Here is a 22,065-nt window from a genome sequence, read left to right on the forward strand (position 1 = left end):
AAATGATCTCCCCTGAGAAACAAGAGAACATTTAAAAAAATGAATCAAAAGAGGAAAATAAGAAATGTCCGGTAGTACCATACCCCACTAGAAAAAATTACAGGTTGCACCCATTGTATGCATTCTAATCCCCAAGCTCCCCTATTTATCATGGTAGTATTTACAAACCAAATTTCATGATGACCCATGTTTTTCGTCGACCATAACGTCTCGTTCCTAAACAAGAGCTAAGAGCTCATATGGCACTTGTGACGAGGTCGGAAGAGCCAAGAGCCAAAAGCTCATACGGTATGAGCTCTATCAAAATTCTAGGAATCAACAGATTAATTTAAAAGGAAAATCAGAAGCTTAATGCCGGTCGGGATTTAAAATAAGAGCTCTGAAACACGAGGTCCTTCTATATATCAAAATTAATTAAGATCGATCACCCACTCGTAAGTTAAAAATACCTCATTTTTCCAATTTTTCCTCTCCCTTCAGCCCCCCCCCCCCCAGATGGTCAAATCGGGGAAAACGACATTATAAAGTCAATTTTTGCAGGTCCCTGACATGCCTACCAATTTTCATCGTCCTAGCACGTCCAGAAGCACCGAACTCGCCAAAGCACTGGACACCCCTAACTCCCCCAAATAAATCGGATCCAGTCAAGTTATGTCAATACAGTATCTAAAACATTTGCTTATTCTACTCACCAAGTTTCATCCCGACCTCTCAAAAACCCTAAGTGTTTACCAAGATTTCCGGCTTCCCCATCCAACTCCCCCCGGTGCCACCAGGTCTGGCCGGGATTTAAAATAAGAGCTCTGAGACATGAGTTCCTTCTAAACATCAAATTTCATTAAGATCCGGTCATCCGTTCTTAAGTTAAAAATACCTCAATTTTTCTAATTTTTCCGGTTTAAACCCCCCCCCCCCCACTCCCCCAAAGAGAGCGGATTCAGTCCGATTATGTCAATCACGTATCTGGGACATGTGCTTATTCTTCCCACCAAGTTTCATCCCGATCTCTCCACTCTAAGCGTTTTACAAGATTTCTGTTTCCCCCCACCAAACCCCTATGTCCCTGGATCCGATTCGAATTGAAAATGGAGCATCTGAGACATAAGATCCTTCTACATATCAAGTTTCATTAAGATCCGATGACCCATTCGTAAGACAAAGATACCTCAATTTTCACGTTTTCCAAGAATTCCGGTTTCCCCCTCCAACTCCCCCAATGTCACCAAATCTGGTCGGAATTTAAAATAATAGCTCTAAAGCGCAAGATCTTTCCAAATATCAAATTTTATTAAGATATGATCACCCGTTCGTAAGCTATAAATACCTCATTTCTTCTAATTTTTTTGAATTACTCTCCCCCCCCCAACTCCACCAAAGAGAGTGGATCCAGTCTGGTTATATAAGTCACGTATCTTGGACTTGTTTTTATTCTTCCCACCCCGTTTCATCCTGATCTCTCCGCTTTTAGTGTTTTCCAAGATTTTCAGTCCCCCCACACCCCCCCCAAAGACGCTGGATCCAGTCGGAATTTAAAATAAGAGATCTGATTTACGAGGTCCTTCTAAATATGAAATTTCATTAAGATCCGATCACTCCTTCATAAGCTAAAAATACCTCATTTTTTCTAATTTTTAAGAATTAACCCCCCCCCCCACCAACTCCCCCAAAGAGAACGGATCCGTTGCGGTTATTTCAATCACGTATCTAGGAGTTCTGCTTATTTTTCCCGTCAAGTTTCATTCCGATCCCTCCACTCTAAGCGTTTTCCAATATTTTAGGTTCCCCCCTAACTCCCCTCAATGTCACCGGATTGAAAATAAGAGCTCTGAGATATGATGTCCTTCTAAATATCAAGTTTCATTAAGATCTGTTCACCCGTTCGTAAGTTAAAAACACCTCTTTTTTTCTAATTTTTCCGATTTAACCATCCCCAATCCCCCCCCCCAGATGGTCTAATCGGGGAAACGGCAATTTCTAATTTAATCTTGTCTGGTTCCTGATACGCCTGAATAATTTCATCGTCCTAACTTACCTGGAAGTGCCTAAACTAGCAAAACCAGGACCGACAGACTGACAGGCCGACCGACAGAATTTGTGATCGGTTTATGGCACTTGGTAGATACCAAGTGCCATAAAATGGACAGACCTCAACTGAATCGACCTCGTTACATCTGGTGAGTGGGTTTGTTTTGATCTTTCTGTCAAAACCAATAAGGTGGCAAGGATTATATTTTGCATGGGATTTGTTGAAGTTCCTATAAACGCAAACTTGTCTCTACAGCAACCATTGCAACCTTGTACATTTCTGTAAGAAATATGTGAATTTGACGGCAAGTCTGGAAATTAAGAATAAAAATCGTGAGGGGTTTTAACACCAGCTGAACTAACATGTTGCTTATCAAGTTCAAACACAATTATTTTGACTATCCATCTTTTTTCAGGCTAGGCTAAGAGAACTACTATACCAAGCGAGGACGTACAAAGGCAGTAATAAAAATGATGTATTTGATTATTTGAACGAGAAGGTTCTTCGAAATTCAAAATTTCTGAGGGGAGGGACGAGGCCCCTGCTATGTATATGCCTGGTTCAAAGCTTCCGTATGGGTAAAAAAATGCCATCTATCCCCATTCTCCTTGGTGAATCATACAATTTACACTTGAAATTTGGGCAAGGCTAAACTCACTATGTTACACACGGGATACATTATTCTTACTGTGGTCAAAGGTAAGTCTGTTTTTACACTTACCACTGATTTTAGACTTACCACTTACCACTGTTATACAAAGGTAAGTCTGTTTTTAGCCACACTGTAAGACTACAGTGTGGCTTTTGCATAAGATTCTATATATACATAAAAAAAGTAAGCACATATAGACTCACTTTCACAATCTTGTAGTCTTCCTTGGACTCCTCCCATGTCAGATTTGCGTTGGGCTTTAAGATAAAAAATGGGTCACACACCAATTATTTGATACCTGGAGTCATCTGCAACAATAAGAACGGCGTTGAATAACTTAACGGGCGGAAAGTAATTACATTTACGAGACGCAATGCAAAGAAATGTGTAAGGAAATAAAATTTTAGAAACGAAACAAAAAATATACCAAAACAAAGAATTTTTTCTAAATAATTGATTCAAATACTGAAAATTATAGGCATCTCTATTTTCATATGCTCTTATAGCCTAGATCCTCAGAGGTGAAGAGTCGATACATTTTCCGAATCCAAAAATTTGATTCCGATTCTGATACTTTGTTGAGAAACGACTGTCACAAGCCGAAACCGCGTTTCACATCAAATGATACAAAAACTAAAAATAAAACACTAAGGCAGTATAGAGATACCGCGAGTCAAAATCAGTAAGACTAAAAGAAACAACTAAAGAAAAGCTCATCATAGGCAGTGCAATAGCACTGTCTAAGTAAAGAGTGAAGTGGGTACGATGTATAATTTTTTTAGACCAGGGCACTTCGTGCAGAAGGAGCTGTCATAGAAACTTCAAAAAGGCTCATTCGATTGAAAATTTAAAGTTCTAGTGCCCCTTCTAATAGTCGAAAGCGATTAGAGGGCAAGCACTCCCCTATCCCCATCATTTTCCCGAACACATCCAATCTCAATTTTGAGATAGCCATTTTGTTCAGAATATTTGAAAGGTTCAGTAATTATGTCTTTGGGGATGACAACCCCCCCTTAAGGCCCTCGGGGCAAGGACTATAAGTTATACTAGTTGCCCATTGTCAACATTAACGATTTTTATGGAGGGGAGGGGTCATATTAACTTCAGAAGAGGCTCGTTCAATTGGAAATCAGTGCCCTTTTTAAGAGTCAAAAGTGATAGTAGAGCGACTATCCCCCCCCGTCTTCTTTTCCTCAAATGCATTCAATAGAAATTCCGAGATAGGCATTTTGTTCAAAACAGTCTAAAGATCATATAACGGCCTTCGGTGTTGAAACAACCTCTTAGAACATGGGGGCAAGGGTTGTAACCCGGAGTTATATAACGTTTCTATGGAAGGAGTAATCGTATAAACTTTAGAGGTGACTCATTTAATTGGAAATAAAAAGTTCTAGTTTCCTTTTACGAGTCAAACGTGATGGACGGCCGCTTTTCCTGATTCGCATTCGATCGAAATAGTGAGATAGCCACTTTGTTAAAAGTTGTCCAAACAGCATATAACAAAGCTCCCAGGGTTGCCACAACCCCCCCCCCCAAAAAAAAAAACCTTGGGGCAAGGGTTGTAGGTTATGCCCTGGGGGCACATATGGTTTTAATGGAGCGGGTGGTCGCTTAAACTTCAGATAGGGCTCATTTGGTTGAAAATAAGAATTTATAGTGCCTTTTTTAAGAGTCAAAAGTGATTTGAGGACAAACAGCCCCCCTACACCCATCATTTTCCAAAATAAACATCCAATCAAAATTTTGAGACAGCTATTTTGTTCAGCATTGTTTAAGTCCAATAATTACGCCTTAGGGGATTTCGACCCCCCACAGCCCTCAGGGCAAGAGCCGAAGACTAGGCAATTTGATAATTGTTTACGCATAGTATATGTTATTCATAAGCTGGGCTTTATTTTCCTTTTTTAACCTTTACTTTCAGTGAGCATTTCAGAGCATTTTGAGGGGAGTGTGGAACTAAATCAAAACACCTTGAGTTTTCCTTGGGGAAACGTTCTCTCGTGGGGAATTTTTTTTGTGTGTAAGGGTTGCGCACAGTAGCGCAACATTTAAAGGCATGAATCCATAATGCGCTGGAGATAATAGGTCTGGAAAATAACTGAATTCTACAATTGTGTAGGTTCAATGGCTTAGCAATAAAATGTGGTTTCATAAGACGGCTCATAAGTTAACATGATACTTTCGTGATGTTAGGGCGGCTAATCTATTATTATGTATTTGCAAAGCTTGGACCAGCAAAGGCACGTACGACGCGAGGCTATGTGCTAGGATTGGTGGTATAGAATATCTGGTTTCACACTACGTATGTAATTTTCCGTGCTAAGGAATTATTTTGCATTACGTATAATTTTTACACACGTAAAAATCCGAACGGGAACTAAACGTGAAAATCCATGAAAACATTATAATCATCGTCTAAGACTATCAAAGTCACCATAAATCAAAAATTGGTCAAAAGTAAATCAAATAGGCCTATTGGTCAAAAATGCGTAATGGAAATGGAGATTAAAACTCCTTTTAGCTTTTTAGGGAAAAAATGTGCATCTAGTAGTCTCGAGATTTGACCTAATTTCAGTTTAGAAATGACTTCCCTGGCCTGGTTATTCATAACTGCTTACCAGGCATTTATGACTTTGATAGACCTTAATATAAAAACGTCTAAGGCATATTTCTATAACACTTGGTGGATTTAGAAAAATTAGATTGATTAGAAAAATTAGAAGATTGGTGGATTTAGAAAAATTATGATGCTCGAGTGGACTAACTTATGGTGTTTCAATGAGGTAGCATTCCCTTTCAATTTAGAAAAAGTAGCGGTTTACAGAGCCATTGCGACTTCGATGGATTTTAGGATGAGGATTTGTAGGGTATATTTCTATAACAGTTGGAGGGAGCGACTACTACTACTACTGCTACTCCTACTAACAACGACACAAAGTAGCATCAATCTACCAGAGGCCAAAACAGCTACATACACTCTTCTCTACCCCAATCGAAAAGCCTCCCTCTTTACACCCACCCAGGAAGTTCCCATTTCCCTTTAATCTTGCCTTACGACATCCTCCCGCCACATTCGGGACGACCTGCTTTTTGGTTTGGTCCTAAAACCTAAAAAGAACTTGAAACGAACAGAAATAATTAGGTATATGAAAGGGATTGCCTCCTCCTCACGACCTCGCTCTTTACGCTAAAGTTTTTTTGGAATTTTAAAACAAAGCTTATTATTGTAATTAAAGGGCAATTGTGTTTCAGGAATCGTACTTAAAGAATTAGGACAAAAAGTCGAAACTTTAGCGTAAAGAGCAAGGTCTTGTGGAAAGGGCAACTCCTTTCATAAATGTAATAATGTCTGTTCATTTTAAGTTTTGATGTTACTCCTTACTTTCAGTTGAAAAACTTGTTTTTTTAGTTTCATTTTCGATCATTTTTAAATAATACCGTGAAATCCGACTCTCTCTCCATGAAAAAATTCCAGTACTTGTGTATTAAACTGCACTCACTCAAATTTACGATGCGTAAAACTCGAGAACAAACCGGTTTTTTTGTTAGTTTCTTCGTTACTTTAGACAAAATTTGGGCTATATATTTGCACATAAGAGGGGGTGGTAAATTATAGCGAGTCTGCATGCAAAATGTGTTTGGTACAATTATTCTGCATATTATGAAGTAAGAAATGTTTTCTAACTTCAAACTGTCCGAATACTTTACCCCCCCCCCCTTAGGTGCAAATATACAGCCCAAATTATATATTTCCCATCTTTTCTGTCACTTGACTTTGTCTTTTCTCACGCTAAGCCGAAAGAAACTAACGAAGAAACCGGTTTGTTCTCGAGTTTTACACAGCGTAGAATTGAGTGAGTGGCGTATAATACACAAGTACCAAAATTCCTTCCCCCTACGGAAAAAAAAACAAAGACCAAATAAAATTCTCAAATCTGAAAGCCTTATTTTCCACGGGGGGGGGGGTATTTACCGAGGGGTATTTTCCACGAAGGGCTATTTTAAATAGGGGGTATTTTAAGGTGGGTGAGGTATTTTCATCAGGGGGGGTATTTTCATCGAGGGGTTATTTTTCGCGGGGGGTATTTTCCACGGGAATATTTATTTTTCAGGGGGTTGTTTTGCGCGGGGGGGGGGTATTTTCTAGGGGTAGATTCCGGGGGGGTGGTAAACGCCGGCCGCCGTTGAGAAGATGTTGAAAAGAGATTGAAGGTCAGTCCTACCTCTTTGCCTTTTTTAGGTGCCTTCTCTGCTGAGTGCAGACCGAAATTTTGCAATTTTAATTTTTCAAAAGAGTCAAAATGGCTATGCCTCCAGGGATCCAGTATCCCCAAAAGCCAGGGCAAGGATTGTAAATGATACAATTTGCCCGTTGTTTACAGGTAGGACTTATCATTACGAAAAAAAGAAGTGTTTGCCTCTGGGTCTGCCCTAAAAGGCTAAGAGTATTAAGGTGAAAATTTGGAGGATGTTAAGGGGTATGTGAAATTAAATCAAAAGGCACTACGTGCATCCAGTTTATCAAAAAAGAAGATCTGGAATATTTTGAGAACGGTTGAAAACATTAAGTTGAAACTTTCAGAACATGTTGAGGGGGATGTTAAAAAGTGTCTGGGGGGCTGCCAGCCCCCACTTCAATGCCTTTTTAGTTGCCCTCCCTCCAAAAACATTCTGATCAAAATTTTTGAAAAAGCCATCTTGTTCAAAATAGTCCAAAGGTCAAATAGTTACACCTATGGGTACCACATAATCACCCAAAGCCTTTGAGATGGATTCCAAACACTATAAAACACACTTAGTGAATGCTGGTTGTCAGAAGGACGGATCAGTAACATCTAGGGAAAGGCTAAGGGAATTATGTTGAAACTTTCAGTGGATGTTGAGGTGGACGTTGAAGAGCTACTGGACGGCAACTAGCCCCCTTGCTTTTTTTAGAAGCTCCCTTCTCTCATCACTGTTGAAGATTTTGAAAGAGATTTTGTTAAAAATTAGTCAAAAGGTCAAGTAACTATGACTCCAAGGATGAATATCCTCCTCCCACAGCCCCCTTGGTAAGGATTGTAAATCATTCAGTGTGCCTTTTTTTACATGCATGACGCGTCATTATGAGAAGGGTGGTGTTTTATTCTGGGTGTGTTCAGAAAGGCTATGGGTATGAAGCTGAAACTTTGGGAAATGTTAAGGGGCATGCTCCCTTCTCTCATCACTGATAAACAGTGGCGTAGTTTCATCAAAATCCTGGGGTGAGGGGCAAAGTTGGAGCCAATTTTCCCAAATCAAGTAAACATGACAGGCTACCATAAAGGTACTATTTAGTACAATAAAAGTACTATAAAGGTACTTTAAAGTACTATAAAGGCAAAACGAGGTCTGGGAGGGACAGTTGCCCCCTGCCACATAGCAACTTACGCCCCTGCTGATAAGGATTTTGAAAAAGTGACTTTGTTAAAAATAGTGAAAAGGTCTAGTAACTGTGCCTCCAAGGATGCAATAACCTCCCCTCCCCACAGCCCCCTGAGTAGGGATTGTAAATCATTCAATGTGCCTTTTTTACACGCAGGACATATCGTTATGAAAAGAGTGTGTTTGATTATGGATGTTTTCGGGAAGGCTATGGGTATGAAGGTAAAACTTGGGGCATGTCAAACTAAATCAAAAGATACTATGTACATCCAGTTTATCAAAAAGGCGTATCTTCAATATCTCAAGAGTGGCCAAGGGTATCAAGTTTAAATTTTCAGGGTATGCTTAGAGGGATATTAAAATGTGGCCAGAGGGCAACCTGTTACTCTTCTATTCCCCTTTTATTTGTCCTACCCCCAAAGATATCTGATTAAAATTTCTGCATAGCTGTCTTGTTCAAAACAATCGAAAAGCCAAATAACTATGCCTTTTGGATATAAAAAAAAACAGTACATGGGGCGAGTGTTGAACTTTATATAAGTTGCCCATTTTTTATATAAATGGTTAATTATTGGGAAAAGCAGGCATGTTTGATCCTGAGTCTCAAAAAAGGCTAAGGGTATTAGGCTATGGGTATGAAGGTAAAACTTGGGGCATGTCAAACTAAATCAAAAGATACTATGTACATCCAGTTTATCAAAAAGGCGTATCTTCAATATCTCAAGAGTGGCCAAGGGTATCAAGTTTAAATTTTCAGGGTATGCTTAGAGGGATATTAAAATGTGGCCAGAGGGCAACCTGTTACTCTTCTATTCCCCTTTTATTTGTCCTACCCCCAAAGATATCTGATTAAAATTTCTGCATAGCTGTCTTGTTCAAAACAATCGAAAAGCCAAATAACTATGCCTTTTGGATATAAAAAAAAACAGTACATGGGGCGAGTGTTGAACTTTATATAAATTGCCCATTTTTTATATACATGGTTAATTATTGGGAAAAGCAGGCATGTTTGATCCTGAGTCTCAAAAAAGGCTAAGGGTATTAGGGTAAAACATATAGAAAACGTCAACGGGGATGTCAAACAAAATCAAAACAGACTATATGCAATAGGGTTGTCTAAATGACATGACAGTAATATCTATGCATAAGGGTATTAAGTTGAGACTTTAAAGGCAAGCTGGGAGGCATGTTAGAAACTGGACAGAGGGCAACCAGCCACCCCCCTTCTTCCCCTTTTAGAACCCACCCTTAACACTGATAGAAATCTAAGAAAAAAATTATTCAAAATAGTCGCAAAGTCTAATAAAAATGCCTCTGAGGATACCATCCCCCATAACCCTCGGTGGCAAAGAATGTGAATTATGCAACTTATTTATTTTTATATTAAGGATTTTTCACTAAAAAAGGGGGGAAAGTTTTGTCCATGGTGTGTCTAAAAGGCTAAAGATATTGAGGTGAAATTTCAGGAATTTTGAGGGGCATGTTGAGCTACATTAAAAATAAACTATCTGCATCCAGGTTATCAAACAGGCATATCTGCAAAATCTGAGGACTTGAGTACTACTGCGGCTGGAAATGCGACCGTGACTTCTTCCGGACTGGGACAACTTGCAATTGTGACTGCTTGCAACTGCTAATACATCTACTTGTGACTACTTTCATCTACTACATCTACATTTACTACATCTACATCTACAGCTACTACATCTACTTTCAGGCAATAATTAGGGATATTTAGAACAAAATCAAAACACACCATGTGGATGCTGATTGTCAAAAGGGCGTATTAACAATATTTCATTAACGGATGAGGGTGTTCAGTTGAATTTTTAAGGGAATGTTGAACAGTGCTTAGAGGGAAAAGATTAACCCTTAATCCATTTTGAACACTATTAATGCTGGTCAAAAATATGAAATAGCCACGTGTGGCTACTTTCAGGCAATAATGAGGTATATTTTGAACAGAATCAAAACACACCATGTGCATGCTGACTGTCAAAAGGGCGTATTAACAATATTTCATTAACGGCTGAGGGTGTTAAGTGAATTTTTAAGGGAATGTTGAACAGTATTTAGAGGGCAAAGAGCCTCCCTTAATCCATTTTAAACACTATTACGCTGGTCAAAACTATGAAATAGCCAGTTGTGACTACATTCAGGCAATAATAAGGGATATTTTGAACAAAATCAAAACACACCATGTGCATGCTGATCGTCAAAAGGGCGCATTAACAATATTTCAAAAACAGCTGAGGGTGTTAAGTTGAATTTTTTAGGGAATGTTGAACAGTGTTTAGAGGGCAAAGAGCCTCCCTTAATCCATTTTAAACACTATTACCTTGGTCAAAACTATGAAATAGCCAGTTGTGACCACTTTCAGGCAATAATAAGGGATATTTTGAACAAAATCAAAACACACCATGTGCATGCTGATCGTCAAAAGGGCGCATTAACAATATTTCAAAAACAGCTGAGGGTGTTAAGTTGAATTTTTAGGGAATGTTGAACAGTCTTTAGAGGGCAAAGAGTCTCCCTTAATCCATTTTAAACACTATTAATGCTGGTCAAAATTATGAAATAGCCACGTGTGGCTACTTTCAGGCAATAATGAGGTATATTTTGAACAGAATCAAAACACACCATGTGCATGCTGACTGTCAAAAGGGCGTATTAACAATATTTCATTAACGGCTGAGGGTGTTAAGTGAATTTTTAAGGGAATGTTGAACAGTATTTAGAGGGCAAAGAGCCTCCCTTAATCCATTTTAAACACTATTACGCTGGTCAAAACTATGAAATAGCCAGTTGTGACTACATTCAGGCAATAATAAGGGATATTTTGAACAAAATCAAAACACACCATGTGCATGCTGATCGTCAAAAGGGCGCATTAACAATATTTCAAAAACAGCTGAGGGTGTTAAGTTGAATTTTTTAGGGAATGTTGAACAGTGTTTAGAGGGCAAAGAGCCTCCCTTAATCCATTTTAAACACTATTACCTTGGTCAAAACTATGAAATAGCCAGTTGTGACTACTTTCAGGCAATAATAAGGGATATTTTGAACAAAATCAAAACACACCATGTGCATGCTGATCGTCAAAAGGGCGCATTAACAATATTTCAAAAACAGCTGAGGGTGTTAAGTTGAATTTTTTAGGGAATGTTGAACAGTGTTTAGAGGGCAAAGAGCCTCCCTTAATCCATTTTAAACACTATTACCTTGGTCAAAACTATGAAATAGCCAGTTGTGACTACTTTCAGGCAATAATTAGGGATATTTAGAACAAAATCAAAACACAGCATGTGGATGCTGATTGTCAAAAGGGCGTATTAACAATATTTCATTAACGGATGAGGGTGTTAAGTTGAATTTTTTAGGGAATGTTGAACAGTGTTTAGAGGGCAAAGAGCCTCCCTTAATCCATTTTAAACACTATTACCTTGGTCAAAACTATGAAATAGCCAGTTGTGACTACTTTCAGGCAATAATTAGGGATATTTAGAACAAAATCAAAACACAGCATGTGGATGCTGATTGTCAAAAGGGCGTATTAACAATATTTCATTAACGGATGAGGGTGTTAAGTTGAATTTTTTAGGGAATGTTTGAACAGTGTTTAGAGGGCAAAGAGCCTCCCTTAATCCATTTTAAACACTATTACCTTGGTCAAAACTATGAAATAGCCAGTTGTGACTACTTTCAGGCAATAATTAGGGATATTTAGAACAAAATCAAAACACAGCATGTGGATGCTGATTGTCAAAAGGGCGTATTAACAATATTTCATTAACGGATGAGGGTGTTAAGTTGAATTTTTTAGGGAATGTTGAACAGTGTTTAGAGGGCAAAGAGCCTCCCTTAATCCATTTTAAACACTATTACCTTGGTCAAAACTATGAAATAGCCAGTTGTGACTACTTTCAGGCAATAATTAGGGATATTTAGAACAAAATCAAAACACAGCATGTGGATGCTGATTGTCAAAAGGGCGTATTAACAATATTTCATTAACGGATGAGGGTGTTAAGTTGAATTTTTTAGGGAATGTTGAACAGTGTTTAGAGGGCAAAGAGCCTCCCTTAATCCATTTTAAACACTATTACCTTGGTCAAAACTATGAAATAGCCAGTTGTGACTACTTTCAGGCAATAATTAGGGATATTTAGAACAAAATCAAAACACAGCATGTGGATGCTGATTGTCAAAAGGGCGTATTAACAATATTTCATTAACGGATGAGGGTGTTAAGTTGAATTTCTTAGGGAATGTTGAACAGTGTTTAGAGGGCAAAGAGCCTCCCTTAATCCATTTTAAACACTATTACCTTGGTCAAAACTATGAAATAGCCAGTTGTGACTACTTTCAGGCAATAATTAGGGATATTTAGAACAAAATCAAAACACAGCATGTGGATGCTGATTGTCAAAAGGGCGTATTAACAATATTTCATTAACGGATGAGGGTGTTAAGTTGAATTTTTTAGGGAATGTTGAACAGTGTTTAGAGGGCAAAGAGCCTCCCTTAATCCATTTTAAACACTATTACCTTGGTCAAAACTATGAAATAGCCAGTTGTGACTACTTTCAGGCAATAATTAGGGATATTTAGAACAAAATCAAAACACAGCATGTGGATGCTGATTGTCAAAAGGGCGTATTAACAATATTTCATTAACGGATGAGGGTGTTAAGTTGAATTTTTTAGGGAATGTTGAACAGTGTTTAGAGGGCAAAGAGCCTCCCTTAATCCATTTTAAACACTATTACCTTGGTCAAAACTATGAAATAGCCAGTTGTGACTACTTTCAGGCAATAATTAGGGATATTTAGAACAAAATCAAAACACAGCATGTGGATGCTGATTGTCAAAAGGGCGTATTAACAATATTTCATTAACGGATGAGGGTGTTAAGTTGAATTTTTTAGGGAATGTTGAACAGTGTTTAGAGGGCAAAGAGCCTCCCTTAATCCATTTTAAACACTATTACCTTGGTCAAAACTATGAAATAGCCAGTTGTGACTACTTTCAGGCAATAATTAGGGATATTTAGAACAAAATCAAAACACAGCATGTGGATGCTGATCGTCAAAAGGGCATATTAGCAATATTTCAAAAACAGCTGACGGTGTCAAGTTGAATTTTTAAGGGAATGTTGAGCAGTGCTTAGAGGGCAAAGAGTCTCCCTTAATCCATTTTGGACACTATTAACGCAGGTCAAAACTATGAAATAGCCACTTTGTTCTAATTAGTTAATAGGTCTATTAGCTATACCTCTGGGAATGTAATGGTCTTGGTCGAAACTTTTAGGGTATGATGAAGAGGATGTTGAAATAAATTAAAAGACGCTAATTTGAACCGATAAATTAGAATCAGATATTTCAATTCTTACAATAGAGGGTAAATATATCACTGTTCATGTTATTGACTTACCAATAAAGTGAACATACCACTCGATGCCTTTTTTATGCTCTTTACGAATATAATAATCGCTTCTATCGTAAATTCAAATTTAAGCACTTTTTGACCTAACCTAACTATAAATAAGTTTTGAGAAAATGTAGTATTATTTGGTCGAAAACAACCGGGAAAACGGCACTGAGGAAATATGGTATTATTTTGTCGAAAACGACCTCATACTCATACTTTAATTGAAAATTCGTCATTCTCAAAAATGCTTAAATTTGAATTTGCGGATGAAGCATTATTATATTCGTAAAGAACATAAAAACAGGCATCAAGTGGTATGTTCAAAGTTTGAGACCAATGTTTTAAGCCTTTTTTAAACCCCATGTTTTGGTCATTTCTAAGAGCTCAAAAAGTGCTTAAATTTGAATTTGTGACAGAAGCGATTATATTCGTAAAGAGCATAAAAAAAACCTAGGCCCCTCCCACGCCAATTATTTTCCCAAACTCGTCAGATCAAAATTCTGAGATAGCCATTTTATTCAGCCTAGTCGAAAAACCTTATAACTATGTCTTTGGGGACGACTTACTCCCCCACAGTCCCCGTGGGAGGGGGTAACAAGTTACAAACTTTGACCTGTGATAACATATAGTAATGGTTATTTGGAAGTGTACAGACGTTTTCAGGGGGATTTTTAGGTTGGGGGGGGGTGAGAAGAGGGGGATATGTTGGAGGAACTTTTCTTGGAGGAGTTTGTCATGGGGGAAGAAAATTTTCATGAAGTGAGCGCAAGATTTTCTAGCATTATTTAAAAAAAAAACAATGAAAAAATAAATATGAAAAAGTTTTTTTCAACCGAAAGTAAGGAGACGCATTAAAACTTAAGACGAACAGAAAGTATTAATCATATGTTGGGCTCACCTACTCCTAATACCCCGCTCTTTACGCTAAAGTATTTTTAGTAATTTCAACTATTTATTTCATGGCTTTTGTGATTCAGGGGTCATTCTTAAGAAATTGGGACAAAATTTAAGCTTTAGTGTAAAGAGGGAGGTACTGACGAGGGGGTGAACCCCCTCATATACGTAATAAAAACATGTGAATACAGGAGTTCGTTACGTAAGCTAATTTGTAAGTTACGTATATCTTTTACTAATAAAAACATTCGTAAAAATTAAAAGTTCTAGTTGCCTTTTTAAGAAACCAAAAAATCGGAGGGCAACTAGGCCTCCTCCCCCGCTCCTTTTTTCTCAAAATCATTCGATAAAAACTATGAGAAAGCCATTTAGCCAAAAAGATAAATACGCAAATTTCGTTTTAATTATTCATCTGCGGAGATTCAAAAACGTTCAGAAATTAACTAAAAAAAAAAAGTTTTTTTAACGGAAAGTAAGGAGCGGCATTAAAACTTAAAACGAACAGAAATTACTTCTTATATGAAAGGGACTGCTTCCTCATCAACACCCCGCTCTTTACGCTAAATTTTTTTACTGTTTTAAAAAGTAGTATCATTATCAACGCTGTATTTAGGGGAAGGGTTGGGGAGGTTTGATACCCTCCCCTAAATGTGTGTGTAACTCGTAAAAACGTAACAAAAATATTTAAAAAATATTTCGATGCTTTTTAAGTTTTTTTTACCCCCTCCCCCCCCCCCCCAAAACAAATTTTATGGATGCGGCCCTGACCATATATCAAATATTCAGTTGATTTTTAACTCTTGTCTGTATGGATTTTGTTCGTTTGACATGAATACTCAATGTAATTAAATAAAAAAAAACAAGTTTTTTTAACTGAAAGTAAGGAGCGACACTAAAACTTAAAACGCACAGAAATTACTTCGTATATGAAAGAGGCTGCTTCCTCATCAGTGCCCCGTTCTTTACGCTAAAGTTTGACTCTTTCTCTCAATTCTTCTTTTTAAAACAGTAAAAAACTTTAGCTTAAAGAGCGGGGCGTTGATGAGGAAGCAGCCTCTTTCATATACGAAGTAATTTCTGTGCGTTTTAAGTCTTGATGTCGCTCCTTACTTTCAGTTAAAAAAACTTGTTTTTTTATTTAATTTCTGAACGTTTTTGAATCAATGCATGTTTTGATTTTGGCTCTCCGCAGAGGAATAATCAAAACGAAATTTGCATTTTTTTTTTTTTTTTTTTTTTTTTTTTTTTTTTTTTTTTTTTTTTGGCTAAATGGCTTTCTCATAATTTTGATCGAATGATTTTGAGAAAAAAAGAGCGGGGACGAAGCCTAGTTGCCCTCCGATTTTTTGGTTAATTAAAAAGGCAACTAGAACTTTTAATTTTTTACGAATCTTTTTATTGGTAAAAGATTTACGTAACTTATAAATTAGTTTACGTAAAGAACTTTTGTATTCTCATGTTTCTATTACATATATGAGGGGATTCGCCCCATCGTCAGTACCTCGCTCTTTACATTAAAGCTTAAATTTTATCCCAATTCATTAAGAAGGACCCCTGAATCACAAAAGCCGTAGAATAAATAGTTGAAATTACTAAAAATACTTAAGCGTAAAGAGCGAGGTATTAGAAGGAGGTGAGCCCCTCATATGGGTAATAATTTCTGTTTGTTTTAAGTTTTATTGCTGTTCTTTACTTCCAGCTGAAAAAGCTTTTTCACATTTATTTTTTAATTGATTTTTTTTAAATAATGCGAGTAAATCCTGCTCTCCCTTCATAGAAATTTTCTTCTCCCATGACAAATTCTCGATGGAAAGTTCCCCCAGCACATCCCCCTCTTCTCAACCCCTCCCCCAACCAAAAAAATCCTCCTGAAAACGCCTGTATGCTTCCCAATAACCATTACTATATGTAAGCACAGGTCAAAGTTTGTAACTTGTTGCCCCTCCCACGGGGACTGTGGGGGAGTAAGTCGTCCCCAAAGACATAGTTATAAGGTTTTTCGACTACGCTGAATAAAATAGCTATCTCAGAATTTTGATCCGTTGACTTTGGGAAAATAATTAGCGTGGGAGGGGGCCTAGGTGCCCTCCAATTTTTTGGGTCACTTAAAATGGGCACTTGAACTTTTCATTTCCGTTAGAATGAGCCCTCTTGCAATATTCTAGGACAACTGGGTCGATACGATCACCCCTGGGGGAAAAAAAACAAATAAACACGCATCCGTGATCTGCCTTCTGGTAAAAAATGCAAAATTCCACATTTTTGTAGATAGTAGCTCGAAACTTCTACAGTAGGGTTCTCTGATACGCTGAATCTGATGGTGTGATTTTCGTTAAGATTCTATGACTTTTAGAGGGTGTTTCCCCCTATTTTCTAAAATAACGCAAATTTTCTCAGGCTCGTAACTTTTGATGGGTAAGACTAAACTTGATGAAATTTATACATTTAAACCAGCATTAAAATGCAATTTTTCTGATGTAGCTATTGGTATCAAAATTCCATTTTTTAGAGTCTTGGTTACTATTGAGCCGGGTCGCTCCTTATTACGGTTCGTTACCACGAACTGTTTGATTCTTACTCGTTTTAGGATTTATTTATTAATTTATATTACTACCTGTTATATGTATGTTTGCAATGATTGTTTATTTAATAATATCTGTTCATTTTGGGCTTTAGACAAATTTAGGGTATGGAGAAGCAAAGGTAAATTTAGGGTATAGAGAAGTATCCAAAAAATTATTTTTCAACAAATAATACAAAGGGAAAAAAAACCTAGCTTATAATGAACCAAATTACAAATTTTAAAGTCGCCGTGCACATTTTAAGACGAAATATTTTATATTCTCTCATTAAAATTTTCCGGTATATGTTTAGTTTCGTCTCAAGCTGTCTAAAGTGCGTATCGCTGCCCATAGTAAGTTTCTGATGATTGCATATTATCTATTTGTCATTATTAGATAAGCGCATTGATTTCTGGTTGACTCTCCTCCTCCATGGGGCAAACTAAAATTGTGGGTAAAATTGGTGCAAACAGTATTACTGGCTTTCATATAAAGTGAATATATCACTCGATGCCTTTTTCAATACTGTTTACAGATATAATAATCGCTTCTACCGCAAATTCAGATTTAAGCACTTTTTGACCTCTCGACCTCTTAAAAATGACCTATATATGGGGTCATTACAAATCTGTAATGGTTTAGAAACAAATTTGGGCTATATATTTGCACATCAGGGGGGTTGGGGTAAAGCATAGCATATATTAAATATGTAAACTAACCATTGCTGTATTATATATATATATATATATATATATATATATATATATATATATATATATATATATATATATATATATATATATATATATATATATGTGTGTGTGTGTGTGTGTGTGTGTGTGTGTGTTTGTGCACATCGAATTTTAATGAGAAGAGAAATTGCCAGTGCAACAGCACAAAAAAAAATACAGCAACGGTTAGTTCACGTATTTAATATATGCTATGCTTTACCCCCACCCCCCTGATGTGCAAATATATAGCCCAAATTTGTTTCTAAACCATTACAGATTTGTAATGACCCCATATATAGGTCATAATTTAAGAGGTCAAAAAGTGCTTAAATCTGAATTTGCGGTAGAAGCGATTATTATATTTGTAAACAGCATTAAAAAAGGCATCGAGTGGTATATTCACTTTATATGAAAGCCAGTAATACTGTTTGCACCAATTTTACCAAAATGTGTAAAATGGGCTCGCTTAAAGGTAACATTACCTATAGAGCGAAGCGTATTTGTCCATGAGCCCCATGGGCAGCGGGTCGAGGTCTGTATTCTATATTTATTCAACAAAGAGTGAAAAAACTAAAAAAAAACCTTAAACGAGGTTTATTAAATAAATATAGAATACAGGCCTTGCCCCGCTGCCCGCAGGGCTCATGAACTAATCCGCTTCGCTCTATAGGTAATGTTACCTTTAAGCAAGCCCCCTTAAGCCATTTTTAGTTTAACCCATGGAAGAGGAGGGTCAACCAGAAATGGATGCGCTCCTAGAATTAGCATTTCCAAGTACTATAGTATGAAACTAAACATATACCCATTTTCCTATCCCATGGCACAGGGGGGGGGGTTGAGATTTCATCTTCTTTCCTTTAAGTTAATATTTTCACATGAAAGTAGTTAGTAATTTGTTTGATCTAAAGGAGAGATACCTACATTCGAGGAACAGAAAAGGATACACCGCGGTTTTCCACTGAAATTTATATCCAAAATTTGCAAAACATTAACACTTCAAATAAGAAAACGCACAATTCATCAGCATTCAGCATACGCAATCATAATGGAAGATCTTATACCCGTACAAAATCTACATAAACTAAATTGTTCACTTACAAGTTACTAGACTCGATAGGTAATACTCCGTAGCTTAGGTAGAAGCGTAGGTATAAGACTTCAAAAAGCCTCATACCCGTGTACCAAGGTGTTACTGGAAAAAAGGTAGTAATTTGTGTTCAGCTCATTCTTTAGACAAACGATTACGTAGCAAAAGAGATTTGTTGTACCAAATCAATAAGGGGCCACTCAGGGGTCTTCCACAGCCTTATTATCCTTCAATGATGTAACGTAAATCATTTATCAGATGGGACCCATGGTGAAAACTTGTATAAATTATTCAGTAGATTCAAACAAAAATAGGAAATTCTAACAAATGAGCCTAAAACCTTATATTGACATTAATTAGTGGATTTGACAAGTATAAGGGAGGGGGGGCGGCTATTCCGAACATGTCCAGTCAATCAAATATAGGAAATTATAAAATTATGTCACGAAACACCATGATTTTGCGAATTTTATTGTAGTTTGGTAAATTTTAATCTCGTTTTAAGGCCCACTAAAGAAAGATTTATCTGCCATCAGACCTACTGAATTACCAAGAACAATGAAAATAAAAGGTAATTAATTAAAAAGATTAAGTAAAAACTTACACAACTACGTATATCTTTTAAAAAGGTAAAAATCGTGGAACTCAGTTTGTAATGAAAAAAATCTACATATGCGTAGTTAGTATAAAGCACCAAATTAAAAAAAAAAGTGAAAAGAAACTGTAAAAATTATGCCAAAATCATATGGCACCCAGGGCCGGATTTAAATCTTTGGTACTCCTAGGCCCAAGAAATTTTTTCGGGGAGACAAGAGATTTACGGGAAAATCCCCGAAAATTTGGGGATAGTGGAGGACCGGAAAGAGAAGGCGATGAGTCAAAAGTAATGCAAGAGATACTGAGCTCTCAGCTACCATTCTTGGGAGACATCTGACAGTTTCTAAGGGGCTAAAGAATTCCTGTTTTGTTTTAAAATAACCTTTCTGTTAATAGGCAGCGCAGCAGCAAATTGCACCTAGCACTTTGACGACAAACCACATCAGTCCAGTTTTTGTTAAGAAAAAAATCACTCATTTTTTTCACTCCTCTCTCCGTTGTGCTCCCCTAAGCCCGGGCCTAGTGGGCCTATGCGTAAATCCTGTCCTGATGGCACCAAACAGCTAAGGACTTGATAGCTTTCCGTCCAAGGTGCAGTTGTCTTTAGGAATCAATAGATTGTTGATGTTTGAATTTTTAGAGTAAAAAAGCACTGTCAAAATCAACGAATTGGTGTCGCTTATTTGTATTCATGATTCAACAAGGCAACGCTGACGAAAATATGGTACTTCCCTAAAAACTTCATTATTTTGAAACAACCAAACGAAGAATCTTAGAAAATCACGGTTTTTAGGCATGAATAGACCTAAGATGGGCCCGGGGGGATTTCTTTATTTTCGATGTCCTTGGTACTTTAATAACAAGAGTTAGATAATTTCCAGAGCCAGCACTGAAGTCCTATTTGTTTGATCTTAGCCCACCAGCAAGGGAGCTTCATTATCAATCCTTTGCTGTATAGAAAAAAAAGACTATATGGAAAATTGGAGCTGAAACATAGGGAGAATTTTGCTTTAGAGGAAAAGGGCACTTTTTCGACACTGGGGTATGTAGTGATCAAATTGTTTAGCAGTAACAAGTAAGTCGTGTTTGCAAAATATTTGTCGTTTACGAAATATATGAAATCTAACGACGCTATCTCGAAATTTTTGAAAATGTGGGAGGGTTTTCAGTGAAAAATTTCCTATGATAGGTGTGATGGTGATATATTGTAATACTTTAGGTGTTTTGTAGGCCACAATATCTTTTTAAAAGAAAATGACTTGGTTATAAAAAGATCAGAGGGCAAGGAGGAGAGGGGGCAAATAAATAGGGGCTAAAATTCTTTGCTGTTTTCCCAAAGGTGTCATGACCTGCTGCCACTCCCTTGTGGCACCCATGATAAAATATATGGAAAAGATTTTCCATTTGAACAAGTTAGAGCTAGCCAGTAGGTATTTGCAAAGACCATAGAGCCTTTCCAAAGACCATACAGCGTTCTCAAATAACAGTTCGAACCGGGATAAATCATTTTATTAGACAGTGACAAACAATGACAAAAAAAAATCTGGATATTTCAATTGCATGTGCCTACTTACTTCTGATAACAACTAACTCAAAGACGTCAAGAGACGCCTGACACTTGCGAACTCCAGTTTTAAAACCCTGATGCCCATCTGGGGAAATAAGAAATTATCAACAATTCTCAAAACGAGACTATTGTACTCACCCATCAATCTAATTACCATCTATGACTGTGAATCATAGACGCTTAAAGCTAACATCAAATCCCTACGGCGCATCACTGGCATCACCTACCACGACAGAGTCCCCAGCTCCAAACTTATCCATAATCTGAAGTCAAACTCCCAACACTGGATAAAATAAAACTACACAAACTCAAATGGCTAGGACATACTCAACGTATGGCTAGCACTAATCTTCCAAAGATAGTCTTCGATGGACGAATGCACGGTTCTTGCCTCAGAGGTCGCTCCCCGAAAAGATGGAAAGAAAACTTTTCAGCCTATAACCTGCCACAACTCTTCCACCTGGCCGACAACAGAAGCACCTACAGGAGGCATATCAATGAACTGGTTAAAGAAGAGGCACCAAAGCGACCTTCGAGGACAGACGGGACTTAAGTCAAGTCAAGTCAACCTATCATTCTTCATCCGTAAAATGTGTCCTAGCCTTCTCAAACTTTATTTCGGGATAAGCGGTCAGTAAAACACGTACCTAAAATTATTCGTGCATGAATCCCCTGGAAAACATTTCTTCCGTTTTCCAAAAATAATATTTATAATTTTCAGTAGTTTATTTCTACCTTCGCAACCACCATATTACAATAACTCTGACCATCAGTACTTGGGGCACTATTCTTGTTTATATCGTTTCCTAAATCTTTGCCATAGTTTAACACATTCTCGAAATGATCTGCCAAACTCTCTTTTATATTTCCTTTATCATTAACTGAGATCCCGTTCCAACCTTTAGCCAGGACAAGTCCAGACTAACTTCTTCCTTTCAATTTCTTACGATTCCAATACAGCGTCTGGCCGCATCTTCCATATCTTTGGAAATTTTATCCACGACTCCCACTTCACATCTCCTTAATTCATATTTTCCTTGCACTCCTTTTATTCTCATATGATTTATCACTCAAAAACTTTTAAAAAAAACCTCTTCTCTTAAAGTGTTTTCGCTAA

The 22,065-nt window shown here is 37.3% G+C and overlaps 1 protein-coding gene across 1 annotated transcript in view; it reads right to left on the reverse strand.

Annotated features, from left to right (window-relative positions):
- Positions 1-18,780, reverse strand: part of LOC136037411 (F-box/LRR-repeat protein 7-like) — a 109,043-nt gene extending 90,263 nt beyond the window's left edge. Inside the window, exons 1-2 of the mRNA XM_065720166.1 lie at positions 18,619-18,780; positions 2,882-2,986 (exon numbers count right to left, since the gene is read on the reverse strand). Coding sequence (XP_065576238.1) covers positions 2,882-2,918 — 37 coding nt within the window. The 5' untranslated portion in view covers positions 2,919-2,986; positions 18,619-18,780. The remainder of the gene's footprint in view (positions 1-2,881; positions 2,987-18,618) is intronic.
- Positions 18,781-22,065: the final 3,285 nt, after the last annotated feature.

This window comes from Artemia franciscana, chromosome 16 (assembly GCF_032884065.1).
Source record: "Artemia franciscana chromosome 16, ASM3288406v1, whole genome shotgun sequence".
Classification (NCBI taxonomy): Eukaryota; Metazoa; Arthropoda; class Branchiopoda; order Anostraca; family Artemiidae; genus Artemia; species Artemia franciscana.